This window comes from Coregonus clupeaformis, chromosome 15 (assembly GCF_020615455.1).
Source record: "Coregonus clupeaformis isolate EN_2021a chromosome 15, ASM2061545v1, whole genome shotgun sequence".
NCBI lineage: Eukaryota > Metazoa > Chordata > Actinopteri > Salmoniformes > Salmonidae > Coregonus > Coregonus clupeaformis.
In genome coordinates, this window is record NC_059206.1 from 32,577,378 (window position 1) to 32,596,951 (window position 19,574).

The following is a 19,574-nucleotide window of genomic DNA, read 5'->3' on the forward strand; positions in this document are numbered from 1 at the left end:
AAAGTGACTTTTCTCCCTGTGTTCTACCTCTCTCTTCTCCTACCTCTCCATGTATCTGAGTAGCTCTTCAGGCTAGTTACAAGAACTCATTTGCACATATCCCACAGTCTTTTTATCAGTCCCTCTATCTCTCCATCCCTTTCCGCAATCACTCTATCCTTCTCCTTCATCTCTATATCCTTCTCATTCATCTGTCTATTCTTCTCCTCCATCTGTCTGCTGAACTCCCTCTCCATCTTTGTCTGTGAGATGTTCCTCTGTAACTCAGGTAGGACTATCTTCATCAGGTTTCTCTCTGCTTCAACTCTGACCTCTCCTTCATAGTTCTCCATCATCTCCTCTATCTCCTGTCTGTGTCTCTCCTCCATCTCCCTCCTCTCATTCTCTCTCTTCTCTCTAAATCTCTCCAGCTTTCTCTCCATCCCCTCCCTCCTATCAGACTCTCTCTTCAGCTCTCTCTCCAGCTCTCTTTTCTTCTCCTCATTACCCTCTTCTTTCACCTGTCTCTCCAGTTCAGTGGTTCTTTCACTGAGTGTTCTTATATCTCCTTCATGTTCCTGGATCACTCCCTCTATCTTCCTCATGAGTCCTGCAACTCCTTCTAGAGCCTATCTCTCACCTCTCTCTCCTCCCTCTGTTTCCTCTCCTCTTTCTCCCTCTGGATCTTTCCCTCCATCTCTCTGACCTGGTCCTCTGCCTCCTGGTAGGTCTGACTGCTGTAGAATCTCTCTCTGTTTCCTGCCACCATCTCCTCTACCTGCTCCAGCAGCTCTGGGACCTGAGTGCCATGGGCCCTGTCCTTAATGTTGAGGGACGTGGTACCTGCTCCCACATTTTCTCTACAAGCTGCTGGAGGTCCTGACTCCCTGCTTGGAGAAACTCCTCAATGCTCTGCTCTTTCAGGCCATCAGCATGGGTGAATAGAATCACAGTGTGTTCCCAACAACCCTCCCCAAACATCTCCTCTATTCTCTCCAGCACCCCTCTCTCCTCCCCCCTGGAGGGCTCCACTGGTATGACCAGGAGGAAGGTGTGGGGTCCCGGGGCAGACAGACGGACACAGAGCCCCACATCCTGTCTCATCTCTTCCAGAGAGAGTCCAGGACAGAACCAGTCTGGAGTGTCCACCAGCACCAACCGTCTCCCAGACACTTCCCCCTCTCTCCTCTTACTCCTCTGGGTCACTGCAGAAGGGCTGGCCTGGGCCCCAAACTCCTCTCTGCCCAGGATGGTGTTTCCTGCTGCACTCCTCCCAGCCCCAGTCCTCCCCAGCAGCACCAGTCTCAGCTCAGACACACTGGGAGAGACTGGGGAGTCTGGACTGCTGCTCTCTCCTCCCACTGCAACACAACACAACACACAGCACTGCTCAACACACCGACCTTCTGGAGGATGTACAACACAGTGTCAAATATAATGTAAGCTACATCCATAACTCACTTTCAGGAGGAATTAACTCCATGCTGTTTCTCCTCCTCAGTGGAAGTGTGTGGTCTGTACCTGAGGTCTCTCCTCCCACTGTAACACAACATAGAGAACTGGTCAACATACTGACTCATCAGAGACACATTTAAAAACATAGTATACACAAACTACAAATACATTACACATTATGTGAAATATAGATTATTGGAGAAAATAGTGAATATCAAGATTGATGACAGTTTGAGGCAACATTGACAACTCACTAAGTGAAGGATGGTCCACTATAGACTAGAAACAGTAGGAGAAAGCAGGACAATATTGATAACTCACTATATGGAGGACCATCCATGCTGTGTCTCCTCCTGACTGGGAGTATGGAACCTGTATCTGAGGTGTCTCCATGTTCTAAAACAACAAATAACATCCATTTATAATGGGAACATTTACCTCAGTGACACATGAAGGCACATAGACCTACTTAAGGGTAGTTCTGGGTTTCTCGTGAAATGTTAATGTTAAGTATCACATATCTCACTCACCAGTCATCTGGGCGGAGGTCTCTCTTCTCAGTCTCTCTAGCTCAGTCTTCACATCACATATCTGTTGAGCTGAAATAACAAAGGAAGACTAACATCTGAATTCTGTGTTAAAGACTTTAGACAGAAATATGATGCAGAGGGAAAGTGATGTAAAACAATATTCCTGAGAATTGAGGAAAGTACAGTAGGCTAAATATATTAATGGTTGTAATAATCTTACCCAGTTTAGCATTTTCATTGTTGACATCCTCCACTTGTTTGTCTCGTTCCTTTAATTGCTTCTCGCTCTCCTCTAGTAGTTTATATTTCTCTTCTAGTTCCTGTCTCCTCTCTTTTAGTTCACTTTCTTTTTCTTCTAGTAGTTTGTCCTTCTCTCCCAGTCTATAGTTTCTGTCCTCTAGTTGATGGTCTTTTTCCTTTATTTTCTTGTCTTTGTCTCCTAGTTCAACCTTCTTCTCCTTTATTTCATTATCTTTTCCCTCCAGTAGTCTCTCTTTCTCTCTCACTTCCTGGGTCATATCATCCAGTTGTTTGTCTTTCTCCTCTAGTTGTTTCATCATCTCATCTCTTAATATCTCTTTTAATTATTTTTCCATCTTCAACTCTGAGAGAAAGCAATTAACATATTTAATTGGTTGTTTGATTAAGCAATTAATTCATTAATTCAATAGTATGCCTATAAAGACACATTATAATTTGATGGAGGTGGTACAATAATTGTTTTCTACAGTCAACAGTTATCTGAGCTGAACCAACAATCAACTGATCTATTGACTATTTGATACATTACCAAATGAATTAGTCTGAAAAAAGGAATAACATCACTAATGTTTCCTGAACCAATCCTCTCTCCTCCAGACTCTCTCATACTTACCAAGCTCAACAGCTGATGCCTCCCTCTTCAACTTGTCCTCCTGGGTCTCATGTTGTAAATAGTCTGAACCTGAGACTATGGTGTAAAAAAGAGAGGTGAGATCTGTCTGGTAGACTACATCACTATATACAGAACAAACAGGACCAATCAGATGTTTCCTGTCTCTCAAGCCTCCCTCATGTAGGGGCTGTGGGCGCCAATAAGATCTGGTTAACTTAATTAATAATCTTTTTTTAGTTATTGGCCTATCCCGATCAAATTATTATTTTCATGTTAAGTGATAACCAGCACTGGGCTCTATGGCAGAAACACTCTATTGTGTCAGGATCAGGGTTCTATGGAATATAAACTCAGCAAAAAAAGAAACGTCCTCTCACTGTCAACTGCGTTTATTTTCAGAAAACTTAACATGTGTAAATATTTGTATGAACATAACAAGATTCAACAACTGAGACATAACCTGAACAAGTTCCACAGACATGTGACTAACAGAAATGGAATAATGTGTCCCTGAACAAAGGAGGGGTCAAAATCAAAAGTAACAGTCAGTATCTGGTGTGGCCACCAGCTGCATTAAGTACTGCAGTGCATCTCCTCTTCATGGACTGCACCAGATTTTCCAGTTCTTGCTGTGAGATATTACCCCACTCTTCCACCAAGGCACCTGCAAGTTCCCGGACATTTCTGGGGGAATGGCCCTAGCCCTCACCCTCCGATCCAACAGGTCCCAGATGTGCTAAATGGGATTGAGATCCGGGCTCTTCGCTGACCATGGCAGAACACTGACATTCCTGTCTTGCAGGAAATCGCGCACAGAACGAGTAGTATGGCTGGTGGTATTGTCATGCTGGAGGGTCATGACAGGATGAGCCTGCAGGAAGGGTACCACATGAGGGAGGAGGATGTCTTCCCTGTAACGCACAGCGTTGAGATTGCCTGCAATGACAACAAGCTCAGTCCGATGATGCTGTGACACACCGCCCCAGACCATGACGGACCCTCCACCTCCAAATCGATCCCGCTCCAGAGTACAGGCCTCGGAGTAACGCTCATTCCTTCGACGATAAACGCGAATCCAACCATCACCCCTGGTGAGACAAAACCGCGACTCGTCAGTGAACAGCACTTTTTGCCAGTCCTGTCTGGGCCAGTGACGGTGGGTTTGTGCCCATAGGCGACGATGTTGTTACCAATGATGTCTGGTGAGGTCCTGCCTTACAACAGGCCTACAATTCCTCAGTCCAGCCTCTCTCAGCCTGTTGCTGACAGTCTGAGCACTGATGGAGGGATTGTGCGTTCCTGGTGTAACTCGGGGAGTTGTTGTTGCCAACCTGTACCTGTCCCGCAGGTGTGATGTTCGGATGTACCGATCCTGTGCAAGTGTTGTTACACGTGGTCTGCCACTGCGACGACGATCAGCTGTCCGTCCTGTCTCACTGTAGTGCTGTCTTAGGTGTCTCACAGTACAGACATTGCAATTTATTGCCCTGGCCACATCTGCAGTCCTAATGCTTCCTTGCAGCATGCCTAAGGCACGTTCACGCAGATGAGCAGGGACCCTGGGCATCTTTGTTTTGGTGTTTTTCAGAGTCAGTAGAAAGGCCTCTTTAGTGTCCTAAGTTTTCATAACTGTGACCTTAATTGCCTACCGTCTGTAAGCTGTTAGTGTCTTAACGACCGTTCCACAGGTGCATGTTCATTAATTGTTTATGGTTAATTGAACAAGCATGGGAAACAGTGTTTAAACTCTTTACAATGAAAATCTGTGAAGTTATTTGGATTTTTGACGAATTATCTTTGAAAGACAGGGTCCTGAAAAGGGCCGTTTCTTTTTTGCTGAGTTTACATTCAGTATAATTTCAAGAACATCTATACATCATAATCCAACCTACCTTGAGAACATTTGGGGAGAGTATTGATAAATCTAAAGAAACTGATTGAATTTGTAGCCTTGAAGAAGACACACTGCTGTTCACAAGGCCTGTATTTATTCATAGTATCAGATTAACACTCTGGTCTTTTCTTTGCCTTGTGTTATAGGTTGTCAATAAACAAAACAGACAAATAAGTAATTACTCACGGTCTTCAGATCATCCATTATCCAAGATGGAGAGTCATGAATAATGATCATGTAAAACAAAATGCATTAGTTATAATTGTTCATTGAATTTCTGTCTCATTACATCATTTAATGAAATACCATACATCATATTGGAACGACTGTTCATCACATTCATTACAAATGTACATCTAGGGAAAGGGATGTAATCAGTGCTACTATGTGAGCAGTCTTAGAATGTCTGAATGCTTCATATTAGGACATCAAACTGAATTCAAGCTGATTCCGTGTTAATTTTGGAGTGTGAAATGTTGAGATCTATGACAGATATATTGTGGGAGGGCTATGTGAAATGTTGAACTATATGGCATATATATTGTTGGAGGGCTACGGTATTGCTCCTGATCAGCCATTATCCAAGATGGAGAGTAATGAATAATGATAATGTATAACAAAATGTATGAGTTATTACAGTTACATTCAATCCAATTTCTGTCACATTACATTATTCCATCAAATACCATATATCGTATTGCAATGACTGTTCATCACATTCATTACTAATGTACATCTAGGGAAAGGGATGTAATCAGTGCTACTATGTGAGCAGTCTGAGAATGACTGAATGCTTCATACTAGGACATTAAGCTGAATTCAAGCTGATTCCATTTTCATTTTGGTGTGTGAATTGTTGAGCTCTATGGCAGATACAGTTGAAGTCGGAAGTTTACATACACCTTAGCCAAATACATTTAAACTCAGTTTTCACAACTCCTGACATTTAATGCTAGTAAAAACTCCCTGTCTTAGGGTCAGTTAGGATCACCACTTTATTTTAAGAATGTGAAATGTCAGAATAATAGCAGAGAGAATTATTTATTTCAGCTTTTATTTCTTTCATCACATTCCCAGTGGGTCAGAATTTTATATACACTCAATTAGTATTTGGTAGCATTGCCATTAAATTGTTTAACTTGGGTCAAACGTTTGGTAGCCTTCCACAAGCTTCCCACAATAAGTTGGGTGAATTTTGGCCCTTTCCTCCTGACAGAGCTGGTGTAACTGAGTCAGGTTTGTAGGCCTCCTTGTCGGACACGCTTTTTCAGTTCTGCCCACAAATGTTCTATAGGATTGAGGTCAGGGGCTTTGTGATGGCCACTCCAATACCTTGAATTTGTTGTCCTTAAGCCATTTGCCACAACTTTGGAAGTATGCTTGGGGTCATTGTCCATTTGGAAGACCCATTTGCGACCAAGCTTTAACTTCCTGACTGATGCCTTGAGATGTTGCTTCAATATATCCACATAATTTTCCTTCCTCATGATGCCATCTATTTTGTGAAGTGCACCAGTCCCTCCTGCAGCAAAGCAACCCCACAGCATGATGCTGCCACTCCGTGCTTCACGGTTGGGATGAGTTTTTCTTCGGGCTTACAAGCAACCCCCTTTTTTCTCCAAACATAACAATGGACATTATGGCCAAACAGTTCTATTTTTGTTTCATCAGACCAGGACATTTCTCCAAAAGTACGATATTTGTCCCCCATGTGCAGTTGCAAACCAAAGTCAGGCTTTTTTATGGCGGTTTTGGAGCAGTGGCGTCTTCCTTGCTGGAGCGGCCTTTCAGGTTATGTCGATATAGTACTCGTTTTACTGTGGATATAGATACTTTTGTACCTGTTTCTCCAGCATCTTCACAAGGTCCTTTAATGTTGTTCTGGGATTGATTTGCACTTTTCGCACCAAAAGTACGTTAATCTCTAGGAGACAGAACGTCTCCTTCCTGAGCGGTATGACGCCTGCGTGATCCCATGGTGTTTATACTTGCGTACTATTGTTTGTACAGATGAACGTGGTACCTTCAGGCGTTTGGAAATTGCTCCCAAGGATGAACCAGACTTGTGGAGGTCTAGACATTTTTTTCTGAGGTCTTGGCTGATTTCTTTTGATTTTCCCATGATGTCAAGCAAAGAGGCACTGAGTTTGAAGGTAGGCCTTGAAATACATCCACAGGTACACCTCCAGTTGACTCAAATGATGTCAATTTGCCTATCAGAAGCTTCCTAAAGCCATGACATCATTTTCTGGAATTTTCCAAGCTGCTTAAAGGCACAGTCAACTTAGTGTATGTAAACTTCTGACCCACTGGAATTGTGATACAGTGAATTATAAGTGAAATAATCTGTCTGTAAACAATTGTTGGAAAAATTACTGGTGTCATGCACAAAGTAGATGTCCTAACCGACTTGCCAAAACTATAGTTTGTTAACAAGAAATTTGTGGAGTGGTCGAAAGACGACTTTTAATGACTCCAACCTAAGTGTATATAAACTTCCGACTTCAACTGTATATTGTGGGAGGGCTATGTGAAATGTTGAGATCTATGGCAGATATATTGTGGGAGGGCTATGTGAAATGTTGAGCTATATGGCATATATATTGTTGGAGGGCTATGGTATTTCTCCTGATCATCCATTATCCAAGATGGAGAGTAATGAATAATGATCATGTAAAACAGAAAGCATGAGTTAATATTGTTCATTGAATTTCTGTCTCATTACATAACTTCATGAAATATCATACATCATATTGGAATGACTGTTCATCACATTCATTACTAATGTACATCTAGGGAAAGGGATGTAAGCAGTGCTACTATGTGAGCAGTCTGATTATTACTGAATGCTTCATACTGTGACATCAAGCTAAATTCAAGCTGTTCCATTTTAATTTTGGTGTGCGAATTGTTGAGCTCTATGGCAGATATATTGTGGGAGGGCTATGTGAAATGTTGAGCTCTATGGCAGATATATTGTTGGAGGGCTATGGTATTGCTCCTGATCATCCATTATCCAAGATGGAGAGTAATTAATAATGATAATGTATAACAAAATGTATGAGTTATTACAGTTACATTCAATCTCATTTCTGTCATATTACATTATTCAATCAAATACCACACATCATACTGCAATGACTGTTCAACACATTCATTACTAATGTACATCTAGGGAAAGTGATGTAATCAGTGCTACTATGTCAGCAGTCTTAGAATGTCTGAATGCTTCATACTAGGACATCAAGCTGAATTCAAGCTGATTCCATTTTAATTTTGAGTGTGAATTGCTGAGCTCTATGGCAGATATATTGTGGGAGGAATATGGTATGTAAATTCAGGATAAATTGAAGAACATCTATACATCATAATCCAACCTACCTTGAGAACATTTGAAGAGAGTATTGATAAATGTAAAGAAACTGAATTAATTTGGAGCCTTGAAGACACACTGCTGTTCACAAGGCCTGTACTTCTTTATAGGATCAGATTAACACTCTGGTCTGTTCTTTGTCTTGTGTTATTTAGCGTCTGCTAAATGACGTAAATGTAAATGTAAATGTATGTAAATTCAGGATAATTTGAAGAATATCTATACATCATAATCCAACCTACCTTGAGAACATTTGGGGAGAGTAATGATAAATCTAAAGAAACTGATTTAATTTGTAGCCTTGAAGAAGACACACTGCTGTTCACAAGGCCTGTACTTATTCATAGTATCAGATTAACACTCTGGTCTTTTCTTTGTCTTGTGTTATTGGTTGTCAATAAACAAAAAGACATAAGTAATTACTCACCGACTTCAGATCATCCATTATCCAAGATGGAGAGAGTCATGAATAATGATCATGTAAAACAGAATGCATTAGTTTATTGTTCATTGAATTTCTGTCTCATTTCATAATTTAATGAAATACCATACATCATATTGGAATGACTGTTCATCACATTAATTACTAACGTACATCTAGGGAAAGGGATGTAAGCAGTGCTACTATGTGAGCAGTCTGAGAATGACTGAATGCTTCATACTATGACATCAAGCTGAATTCAAGCTGTTCCATTTTAATTTTGGTGTGTGAATTGTTGAGCTCTATGGCAGATATATTGTGGGAGGGCTATGTGAAATGTTGAACTATATGGCATATATATTGTTGGAGGGCTATGGTATTTCTCCTGATCATCCATTATCCAAGATGGAGGGTAATGAATAATGATCATGTATAACAAAATGTATGAGTTATTACAGTTACATTCAATCTCATTTCTGTCACATTACATTATTCAATCAAATACCACACATCATACTGCAATGACTGTTCAACACATTCATTACTAATGTACATCTAGGGAAAGGGATGTAATCAGTGCTACTATGTCAGCAGTCTTAGAATGTCTGAATGCTTCATACTAGGACATCAAGCTGAATTCAAGCTGATTCCATTTTAATTTTGGTGTGTGAATTGTTGAGCTCTATGGCAGATATATTCTGGGAGGGCTATGTGAAATGTTGAGCTCTATGGCAGATATATTGTGGGAGGGCTATGTGAAATGTTGAACTATATGGCATATATATTGTTGGAGGGCTATGGTATTTCTCCTGATCATCCATTATCCAAGATGGAGGGTAATGAATAATGATCATGTATAACAAAATGTATGAGTTATTACAGTTACATTCAATCTCATTTCTGTCACATTACATTATTCAATCAAATACCACACATCATACTGCAATGACTGTTCAACACATTCATTACTAATGTAGATCTAGGGAAAGGGATGTAATCAGTGCTACAATGTCAGCAGTCTTAGAATGTCTGAATGCTTCATACTAGGACATCAAGCTGAATTCAAGCTGATTCCATTTTAATTTTGAGTGTGAATTGCTGAGCTCTATGGCAGATATATTGTGGGAGGACTATGGTATGTAAATTCAGGATAAATTGAAGAATATCTATACATCATAATCCAACCTACCTTGAGAACATTTGGGGAGAGTAATGATAAATCTAAAGAAACTGATTTAATTTGTAGCCTTGAAGAAGACACACTGCTGTTCACAAGGCCTGTACTTATTCATAGTATCAGATTAACACTCTGGTCTTTTCTTTATCTTGTGTTATAGGTTGTCAATAACCAAAAAGACATAAGTAATTACTCACGGACTTCAGATCATCCATTATCCAAGATGGAGAGTCATGAATAATGATCATGTAAAACAGAATGCATTAGTTATTATTGTTCATTGAATTTCTGTCTCATTTCATAATTTAATGAAATACCATACATCATATTGGAATGACTGTTCATCACATTAATTACTAACGTACATCTAGGGAAAGGGATGTAAGCAGTGCTACTATGTGAGCAGTCTGAGAATGACTGAATGCTTCATACTATGACATCAAGCTGAATTCAAGCTGTTCCATTTTAATTTTGGTGTGTTAATTGTTGAGCTCTATGGCAGATATATTGTGGGAGGGCTATGTGAAATGTTGAACTATATGGCATATATATTGTTGGAGGGCTATGGTATTTCTCCTGATCATCCATTATCCAAGATGGAGAGTAATGAATAATGATCATGTATAACAAAATGTATGAGTTATTACAGTTACATTCAATCTCATTTCTGTCACATTACATTATTCAATCAAATACCACATCATACTGCAATGACTGTTCAACACATTCATTACTAATGTACATCTAGGGAAAGTGATGTAATCAGTGCTACAATGTCAGCAGTCTTAGAATGTCTGAATGCTTCATACTAGGACATCAAGCTGAATTCAAGCTGATTCCATTTTAATTTTGAGTGTGAATTGCTGAGCTCTATGGCAGATATATTGTGGGAGGACTATGGTATGTAAATTCAGGATAAATTGAAGAATATCTATACATCATAATCCAACATACCTTGAGAACATTTGGGGAGAGTAATGATAAATCTAAAGAAACTGATTTAATTTGTAGCCTTGAAGAAGACACACTGCTGTTCACAAGGCCTGTACTTATTCATAGTATCAGATTAACACTCTGGTCTTTTCTTTGTCTTGTGTTATAGGTTGTCAATAAACAAAAAAGACAAATAAGTAATTACTCACGTCTTCCTGATAATCCATTATCCAAGAAGTAGAGTCATGAATAATGATCATGTAAAACAGAATGCATTAATTATTATTGTTCATTGAATTTCTGTCTCATTACATAATTTAATGAAATACCATACATCATATTGGAATGACTGTTCATCACATTAATTACTAATGTACATCTAGGGAAAGGGATGTAAGCAGTGCTACTATGTGAGCAGTCTGAGAATGACTGAATGCTTCATACTATGACATCAAGCTGAATTCAAGCTGTTCCATTTTAATTTTGGTGTGTGAATGTTGAGCTCTATGGCAGATATATTGTGGGAGGGCTATGTGAAATGTTGAACTATATGGCATATATATTGTTGGAGGGCTATGGTATTTCTCCTGATCATCCATTATCCAAGATGGAGGGTAATGAATAATGATCATGTATAACAAAATGTATGAGTTATTACAGTTACATTCAATCTCATTTCTGTCACATTACATTATTCAATCAAATACCACACATCATACTGCAATGACTGTTCAACACATTCATTACTAATGTACATCTAGGGGAAAGGGATGTAATCAGTGCTACTATGTCAGCAGTCTTAGAATGTCTGAATGCTTCATACTAGGACATCAAGCTGAATTCAAGCTGATTCCATTTTTAATTTTGAGTGTGAATTGCTGAGCTCTATGGCAGATATATTGTGGGAGGACTATGGTATGTAAATTCAGGATAAATTGAAGAATATCTATACATCATAATCCAACCTACCTTGAGAACATTTGGGGAGAGTAATGATACATCTAAAGAAACTGATTTAATTTGTAGCCTTGAAGAAGACACACTGCTGTTCACAAGGCCTGTACTTATTCATGGTATCAGATTAACACTCTGGTCTTTTCTTTATCTTGTGTTATAGGTTGTCAATAAACAAAAAAGACATAAGTAATTACTCACCACTTCAGATCATCCATTATCCAAGATGGAGAGTCATGAATAATGATCATGTAAAACAGAATGCATTAGTTATTATTGTTCATTGAATTTCTGTCTCATTTCATAATTTAATGAAATACCATACATCATATTGGAATGACTGTTCATCACATTAATTACTAACGTACATCTAGGGAAAGGGATGTAAGCAGTGCTACTATGTGAGCAGTCTGAGAATGACTGAATGCTTCATACTATGACATCAAGCTGAATTCAGGCCGCAGGGCCAGACGGATTACCAGGGCGTGTACTCCGAGCATGTGCTGACCAACTGGCAAGTGTCTTCACTGACATTTTCAACATGTCCCTGACTGAGTCTGTAATACCAACATGTTTCAAGCAGACCACCATAGTCCCCGTGCCCAAGAACTCTAAGATAACCTGCCTAAATGACTACCGACCCGTAGCACTGGACGTCTGTAGCCATGAAGTGCTTTGAAAGACTGGTCGTGGCTCACATCAACAGCATAATCCCAGAAACCCTAGACCCACTCCAATTTGCATACCGCCCCAACAGATCCACAGATGATGCAATCTCTATCGCACTCCACACTGCCCTTTCCCACCTGGACAAGAGGAACACCTACGTGAGAATGCTATTCAGTGACTACAGCTCAGCATTCAACACCATAGTGCCCTCTAAGCTCATCACTAAGCTAAGGATCCTGGGACTAAACACCTCCCTCTGCAACTGGATCCTGGACTTCCTGACGGGCCGCCCCCAGGTGGTAAGGGTAGTTAACAACACATCTGCCACACTGATCCTCAACACGGGGGCCCTCAGGGTGCGTGCTCAGTCCCCTCCTGTACTCTCTGTTCACCCATGACTGCATGGCCAGGCACGACTCCAACACCATCATTAAGTTTGCCGACGACACAACAGTGGTAGGCCTGATCACCGACAACGATGAGACAGCCTATAGGGAGGAGGTCAGAGATCTGGCCGTGTGGTGCCAGGACAACAACCTCTCCCTCAACGTGACCAAGACAAAGGAGATGATTGTGGACTACAGGAAAAAAAAGAGGACTGAGCACGCCCCCATTCTCATCGGCCGGGCTGTAGTGGAACAGGTTGAGAGCTTCAAGTTCCTTGGTGTCCACATCACCAACGAACTATCATGGTCCAAACACACCAAGACAGTCGTAGAAGAGGGCACGACAAAGCCTATTCCCCCTCAGGAGACTAAAAAGATTTGGCATGGGTCCTCAGATCCTCAAAAAATTCTACAGCTGCACCATCGAGAGAGCATCCTGACTGGTTGCATCACCGCCTGGTATGGCAACTGCTTGGCCTCTGACCGCAAGGCACTACAGAGGGTAGTGCGTACGGCCCAGTACATCACTGGGGCAAAGCTCCCTGCCATCCAGGACCTCTATACCAGGCGGTGTCAGAGGAAGGCCCTCAAAATTGTCAAAGACTCCATCCACCCTAGTCATAGACTGTTCTCTCTGCTACCGCACGGCAAGCGGTACCGGAGTGCCAAGTCTAGGTCCAAAAGACTTCTCAACAGCTTCTACCCCCAAGCCATAAGACTCTGAACAGCTAATCATGGCTACCCGGACTATTTGCACTGCCCCCCACCCCATCCTTTTACGCTGCTGCTACTCTGTTAAGTATTTATGCATAGTCACTTTAACTCTACCCACATGTACATATTACCTCAACTACCTCTACTTCGGTGCTCCCTACATTGACTCTGCAACGGTACCCCCTGTATATATAGCCTCCCTACTGTCACTTTATTTTACTTCTGCTCTTTTTTTCTCAACACTTTTTTTTGTTGTTGTTTTATCCTTACTTTTTTTGTTTAAAATAAATGCACTGTTGGTTAAGGGCTGTAAGTAAGCATTTCACTGTAATGTCTGCACCTGTTGTATTCGGCGCATGTGACCAATAAAATTTGATTTGATTTGATTTGATTTGAAGCTGTTCCATTTAAATTTTGGTGTGTGAATTGTTGAGCTCTATAGCAGATATATTCTGGGAGGGCTATGTGAAATGTTGAGCTCTATGGCAGATATATTGTGGGAGGGCTATGTGAAATGTTGAACTATATGGCATATATATTGTTGGAGGGCTATGGTATTTCTCCTGATCATCCATTATCCAAGATGGAGGGTAATGAATAATGATCATGTATAACAAAATGTATGAGTTATTACAGTTACATTCAATCTCATTTCTGTCACATTACATTATTCAATCAAATACCACACATCATACTGCAATGACTGTTCAACACATTCATTACTAATGTATATCTAGGGAAAGGGATGTAATCAGTGCTACAATGTCAGCAGTCTTAGAATGTCTGAATGCTTCATACTAGGACATCAAGCTGAATTCAAGCTGATTCCATTTTAATTTTGAGTGTGAATTGCTGAGCTCTATGGCAGATATATTGTGGGAGGACTATGGTATGTAAATTCAGGATAAATTGAAGAATATCTATACATCATAATCCAACCTACCTTGAGAACATTTGGGGAGAGTAATGATAAATCTAAAGAAACTGATTTAATTTGTAGCCTTGAAGAAGACACACTGCTGTTCACAAGGCCTGTACTTATTCATAGTATCAGATTAACACTCTGGTCTTTTCTTTATCTTGTGTTATAGGTTGTCAATAAACAAAAAATACATAAGTAATTACTCACCGACTTCAGATCATCCATTATCCAAGATGGAGAGTCATGAATAATGATCATGTAAAACAGAATGCATTAGTTATTATTGTTCATTGAATCTGTCACATTACATTATTCAATCAAATACCACACATCATACTGCAATGACTGTTCAACACATTCATTACTAATGTACATCTAGGGAAAGGGATGTAATCAGTGCTACTATGTGAGCAGTCTGAGAATTACTGAATGCTTCATACTGTGACATCAAGCTGAATTCAAGCTGTTCCATTTTAATTTTGGTGTGTGAATTGTTGAGCCCTATGGCAGATATATTGTGGGAGGGCTATGGTATGTAAATTCAGGATAATTTGAAGAACATCTATACATCATAATCCAACCTACCTTGAGAACATTTGGGGAGAGTATTGATAAATGTAAAGAAACGGAATTAATTTGGAGCCTTGAAGACACACTGCTGTTCACAAGGCCTGTACTTCTTTATAGGATCAGATTAACACTCTGGTCTGTTCTTTGTCTTGTCTTATTGGTTGTCAATAAACAAAAAAGACAGATAAGTAATTACTCACCCGCAACTGATCAACCATTGTTCAAGATGGAGATTCATGAATAATGATAATGTAAAACAGAATGCATGAGTTAATATTGTTCATTGAATTTCTGTCTCATTACATAACTTCATGAATTATCATACATCATATTGGAATGACTGTTCATCACATTCATTACTAATGTACATATAGGGAAAGGGATGTAATCAGTGCTAATATGTCAGCAGTCTTAGAACGTCTATATGCTTCATACTAGGACATCAAGCTGAATTCAAGCTGATTCCATTTTCATTTTGAGTGTGAATTGCTGAGCTCTATGGCAGATATATTGTGGGAGGACTATGGTATGTAAATTCAGGATAAATTGAAGAATATCTATACATCATAATCCAACCTACCTTGAGAACATTTGGGGAGAGTAATGATAAATCTAAAGAAACTGATTTAATTTGTAGCCTTGAAGAAGACACACTGCTGTTCACAAGGCCTGTACTTATTCATAGTATCAGATTAACACTCTGGTATTTTCTTTATCTTGTGTTATAGGTTGTCAATAAACAAAAAAGACATAAGTAATTACTCACGGTCTTCAGATCATCCATTATCCAAGATGGAGAGTCATGAATAATGATCATGTAAAACAGAATGCATTAGTTATTATTGTTCATTGAATCTGTCACATTACATTATTCAATCAAATACCACACATCATACTGCAATGACTGTTCAACACATTCATTACTAATGTACATCTAGGGAAAGGGATGTAATCAGTGCTACTATGTGAGCAGTCTGAGAATTACTGAATGCTTCATACTGTGACATCAAGCTGAATTCAAGCTGTTCCATTTTAATTTTGGTGTGTGAATTGTTGAGCCCTATGGCAGATATATTGTGGGAGGGCTATGGTATGTAAATTCAGGATAATTTGAAGAACATCTATACATCATAATCCAACCTACCTTGAGAACATTTGGGGAGAGTATTGATAAATGTAAAGAAACGGAATTAATTTGGAGCCTTGAAGACACACTGCTGTTCACAAGGCCTGTACTTCTTTATAGGATCAGATTAACACTCTGGTCTGTTCTTTGTCTTGTCTTATTGGTTGTCAATAAACAAATAAGACAGATAAGTAATTACTGAATCTTGTCTGAATCCTGGCTCAGGAAGGCCACCAAAAATTCTGAAATGTCCATCCCCAACTATAACATTTTCCGTCTAGATAGAACTGCCAAAGGGGGTGGAGTTGCAATCTACTGTAGAGATAGCCTGCAGAGCTCTATCATACTATCCAGGTCTGTGCCCAAACAGTTTGAGCTTCTACTTCAAAAATCCACCTTTCCAGAAATAAGTCTCTCACTGTTGCCGCTTGCTACAGACCTCCCTCAGCCCAGCCAGCTGTGCCCTGGACACCATATGTGAATCTGATTGCCCCCATTTATCCTCAGAGTTCGTACTGCTTGGTGACCTAAATTGGGATATGCTTAAACCTCGCCATCCTACAATCCAAACTAGATGCCCTCAACCTCACGTAAATTATCAATCGAACCTACCAGGTACATCCCTAAATCCGTAAACATGGGTACCCTCATAGATATCATCCTGAACTAACATACCCTCTAAATACACTTCAGCTGTCTTCAACCAGGATCTCAGCGATCACTGCCTTATTGCCTGCGTCCGTAACGGTCCAGCGGTCAAACGGACCACCCTCATCACTGTCAAACGCTCCCTAAAACACTTTAGCGAGCAGGCCTTCCTAATTGACCTGGCCCAGGTATCCTGGATGGATATAGATCTCATTCCGTCAGTAGAGGATGCCTGGTTGTTCCTTAAAGTAACTCTCAATCTTAAATAAACATGCCCCATTCAAAAAATACAGAACTAAGAACCGATATAGCCCTGGTTCTCCTCAGACTTGACTGCCCTTGACCAGCACAAAACATCCTGTGGCGTACTGCATTAGCATCAAATAGCCCCGCGATATGCAACTTTCAGGGAAGTTAGGAACCAATATACACAAGCAGTCAGGAAAGCAAAGGCAAACTTTTTCAAACAGAAATTCTGCATCCTGTAGCACTAACTCCAAAAAGTTTTGGGACACTGTAAAGTCCATGGAGAATAAGAGTACTTCCTCCCAGTTGCCCACTGCACTGAGGCTAGGGAAACACTATCACCACCGATAAATCTACAATAATCGAGAATTTCAACAAGCATTTTGCTACAGCTGGCCATGCTTTCCATCTGGCTACCACTACCCCGGCCACCAACTCTGCACCTCCGCTGAAACCTGCCCATGCCCCCCGCTTCTCCTTCACACAAATTCAGACAGCAGACGCTTTTGAAAGAGCTGCAAAATCTGGACCCCTACAAATCAGCTGGGCTAGACAATCTGGACCCTTTCTTTCTAAAACTAGCCTGAAATTGTCGCAACCCCCTATTACTTAGTCTGTTCAACCTCTCTTTCATAACGCCTGAGATCCCCCAGAGATTGAAAGCTGCCGCGGTCATCCCCTCTTCAAAGGGGGGTGACACTAGATCCAAACTGCACAGACCTATATCCATCCTGCCCTGCCTTTCGAAAGTATTTGAAAGCCAAGTTAACAAACAGATCACCGACCATTGAATACCACCGTACCTTCTCCGCTATGCAATCCGGTTTCGAGCTGGTCATGGGTGCACCCAGCCACACTCAAGGTCCTAACGATATTATAACCGCGATTGATAATAGACAGTACTGTGCAGCCGTCTTCATCGACCTGGCCAAGGCTTTCGACTCTGTCAACCACCGCATTCTTATTGGCAGACTAAATAGCCTTGGTTTCTCAAATGACTGCCGCCTGGTTCATCAACTACTTCTCAGATAGAGTTCAGTGTGTCAAATCGAGGGCCTGTTGTCTGGACCATGGCAGTCTCTATGGGGGTGCCACAGGGTTCAATTCTTGGGCCGACACTTTCTCCGTGTATATTAATGATGTCGCTCTTGCTGCTGGTGATCTCAGATCCACCTCTACGCACACTGACACCATTTTGATACATCTGGCCCTTCATTGGACACTGTGTTAACAAACCTCCAAACGAGCTTCAATGCCATACAACACTCCTTCAGTAGCCTCCAACTGCTCTTAAACACTAGTAAAACTAAATGCCTACTTTTCAATCGAACGCTGCTGGCACCCGCCCACCCGACTAGAATCACCACTCTTGAGGTTTGACCTAGAGTATGTGGACAACTACAAATACCTAGGTGTCTGGTTAGACTGTAAACTCTCCTTCCAGACTCACATAAAGAATCTCCAATCCAAAGTAAAATCTAGAATCGGCCCTATTTCGCAACAAAGCCTCCCTTCACTCATGCTGCCAAACATGCCCTCGTAAAACTGACTATCCTACTGATCCTTGACTTGGCGATGTCATTTACAAAATAGCCTCCAACACTCTACTCAGCAAATTGGATGTAGTCTATCACAGTGCCATCCGCTTTTGTCTCCAAAGCCCCATACGCGACTCCACCACTGTGACCTGTAAGCTCTTGTTGGCTGGTCCTCACTACATGTTCGTCGTCAAACCCACTGGCTCCAGGCCATCTATAAATCACTGCTAGGCAAATCCCGCTTTATCTTAGCTCATTGGTCACCATAGCAGCACCCACCCGTAGTCTGCGCTCCAGCAGGCTATATCTCACTGGTCATTCCCAAAGCCAACACCTCCTTTGGCGCCATTCCTTCCAGTTCTCTGCTGCCAATGACTGGAACGAATTGCAAAAATCTCTGAAGCTGAGACTCTTATCTCCCTCACTAACTTTAAGCATCAGTTGTCAGAGCACCTTACCGATCACTGCACCGACAGCCATCGAAATTAGCCACCCAACTACCTCATCCCTATATTGTTATTTATTTTGCTCTTTTGCACCCCAGTATCTCTATTTGCACATAATCTCTTGCACATCTAGCATTCCAGTGTTAATACGTATTGTAATTATTTTGCACTATAGCCTATTTATTGCCTTACCTCCATAACTTGCTACATTTGCACACACTGTATATATATTTTCTGTTGTATTTTTTTGACTTTAGTGTTTTTTACCCCATATGTAACTCTGTGTTGTTGTTTTTATCGCACTGCTTTGCTTTATCTTGGCCAGGTCGCAGTTGTAAATGAGAACTTGTTCTCAACTGGCTTACCTGGTTAAATAAAGGTGAAATAAATAAATAAATATATAAAAAAATGATCAACCATTGTTCAAGATGGAGATTCATGAATAATGATCATGTAAAACAGAATGCATGAGTTAATATTGTTCATTGAATTTCTGTCTCATTACATTATTCAATCAAATACCATATATCGTATTGCAATGACTGTTCAACACATTCATTACTAATGTACATCTAGGGAAAGGGATGTAATCAGTGCTACTATGTCAGCAGTTAGAATGTCTGAATGCTTCATACTAGGACATCAAACTGAATTAGAGCTGATACCGTGTTAATTTTGGAGTGTAAAATGTTGAGCTCTATGGCATAGTATTTTGTGGG

The 19,574-nt window shown here is 40.6% G+C and overlaps 1 protein-coding gene across 1 annotated transcript; it reads right to left on the reverse strand.

Moving 5' to 3' along the window:
• Positions 1–753: 753 nt before the first annotated feature.
• On the reverse strand, positions 754–15,827 carry LOC121561539 (calponin homology domain-containing protein DDB_G0272472-like). The gene is made up of 8 exons (XM_045225441.1): positions 15,052–15,827; positions 10,846–10,851; positions 2,839–2,907; positions 2,185–2,568; positions 1,965–2,033; positions 1,756–1,830; positions 1,441–1,518; positions 754–1,340 (listed from the first exon to the last, which is right to left on the reverse strand). Exons 4-8 carry the CDS (start codon positions 2,522–2,524, stop codon positions 754–756), a joined length of 1,149 nt encoding a protein of 382 aa, XP_045081376.1. The 5' UTR covers positions 2,525–2,568; positions 2,839–2,907; positions 10,846–10,851; positions 15,052–15,827.
• Between the last annotated feature and the right edge of the window lie 3,747 nt (positions 15,828–19,574).

What these genes read in the sequence shown, in the direction of transcription:
- LOC121561539 (XM_045225441.1), bottom strand. Translation starts at nt 2,524, where the DNA reads ATGATGAAACAACTAGAGGAGAAAGACAAACAACTGGATGATATGACC. An exon ending in GACCTCCGCCCAGATGACTG is followed by an intron (nt 1,831 to 1,964) that starts GTGAGTGAGATA and finishes TTGTTGTTTTAG; the next exon opens with AACATGGAGACACCTCAGAT. An exon ending in GGAGTTAATTCCTCCTGAAA is followed by an intron (nt 1,341 to 1,440) that starts GTGAGTTATGGA and finishes GTTGTGTTGCAG; the next exon opens with TGGGAGGAGAGAGCAGCAGT.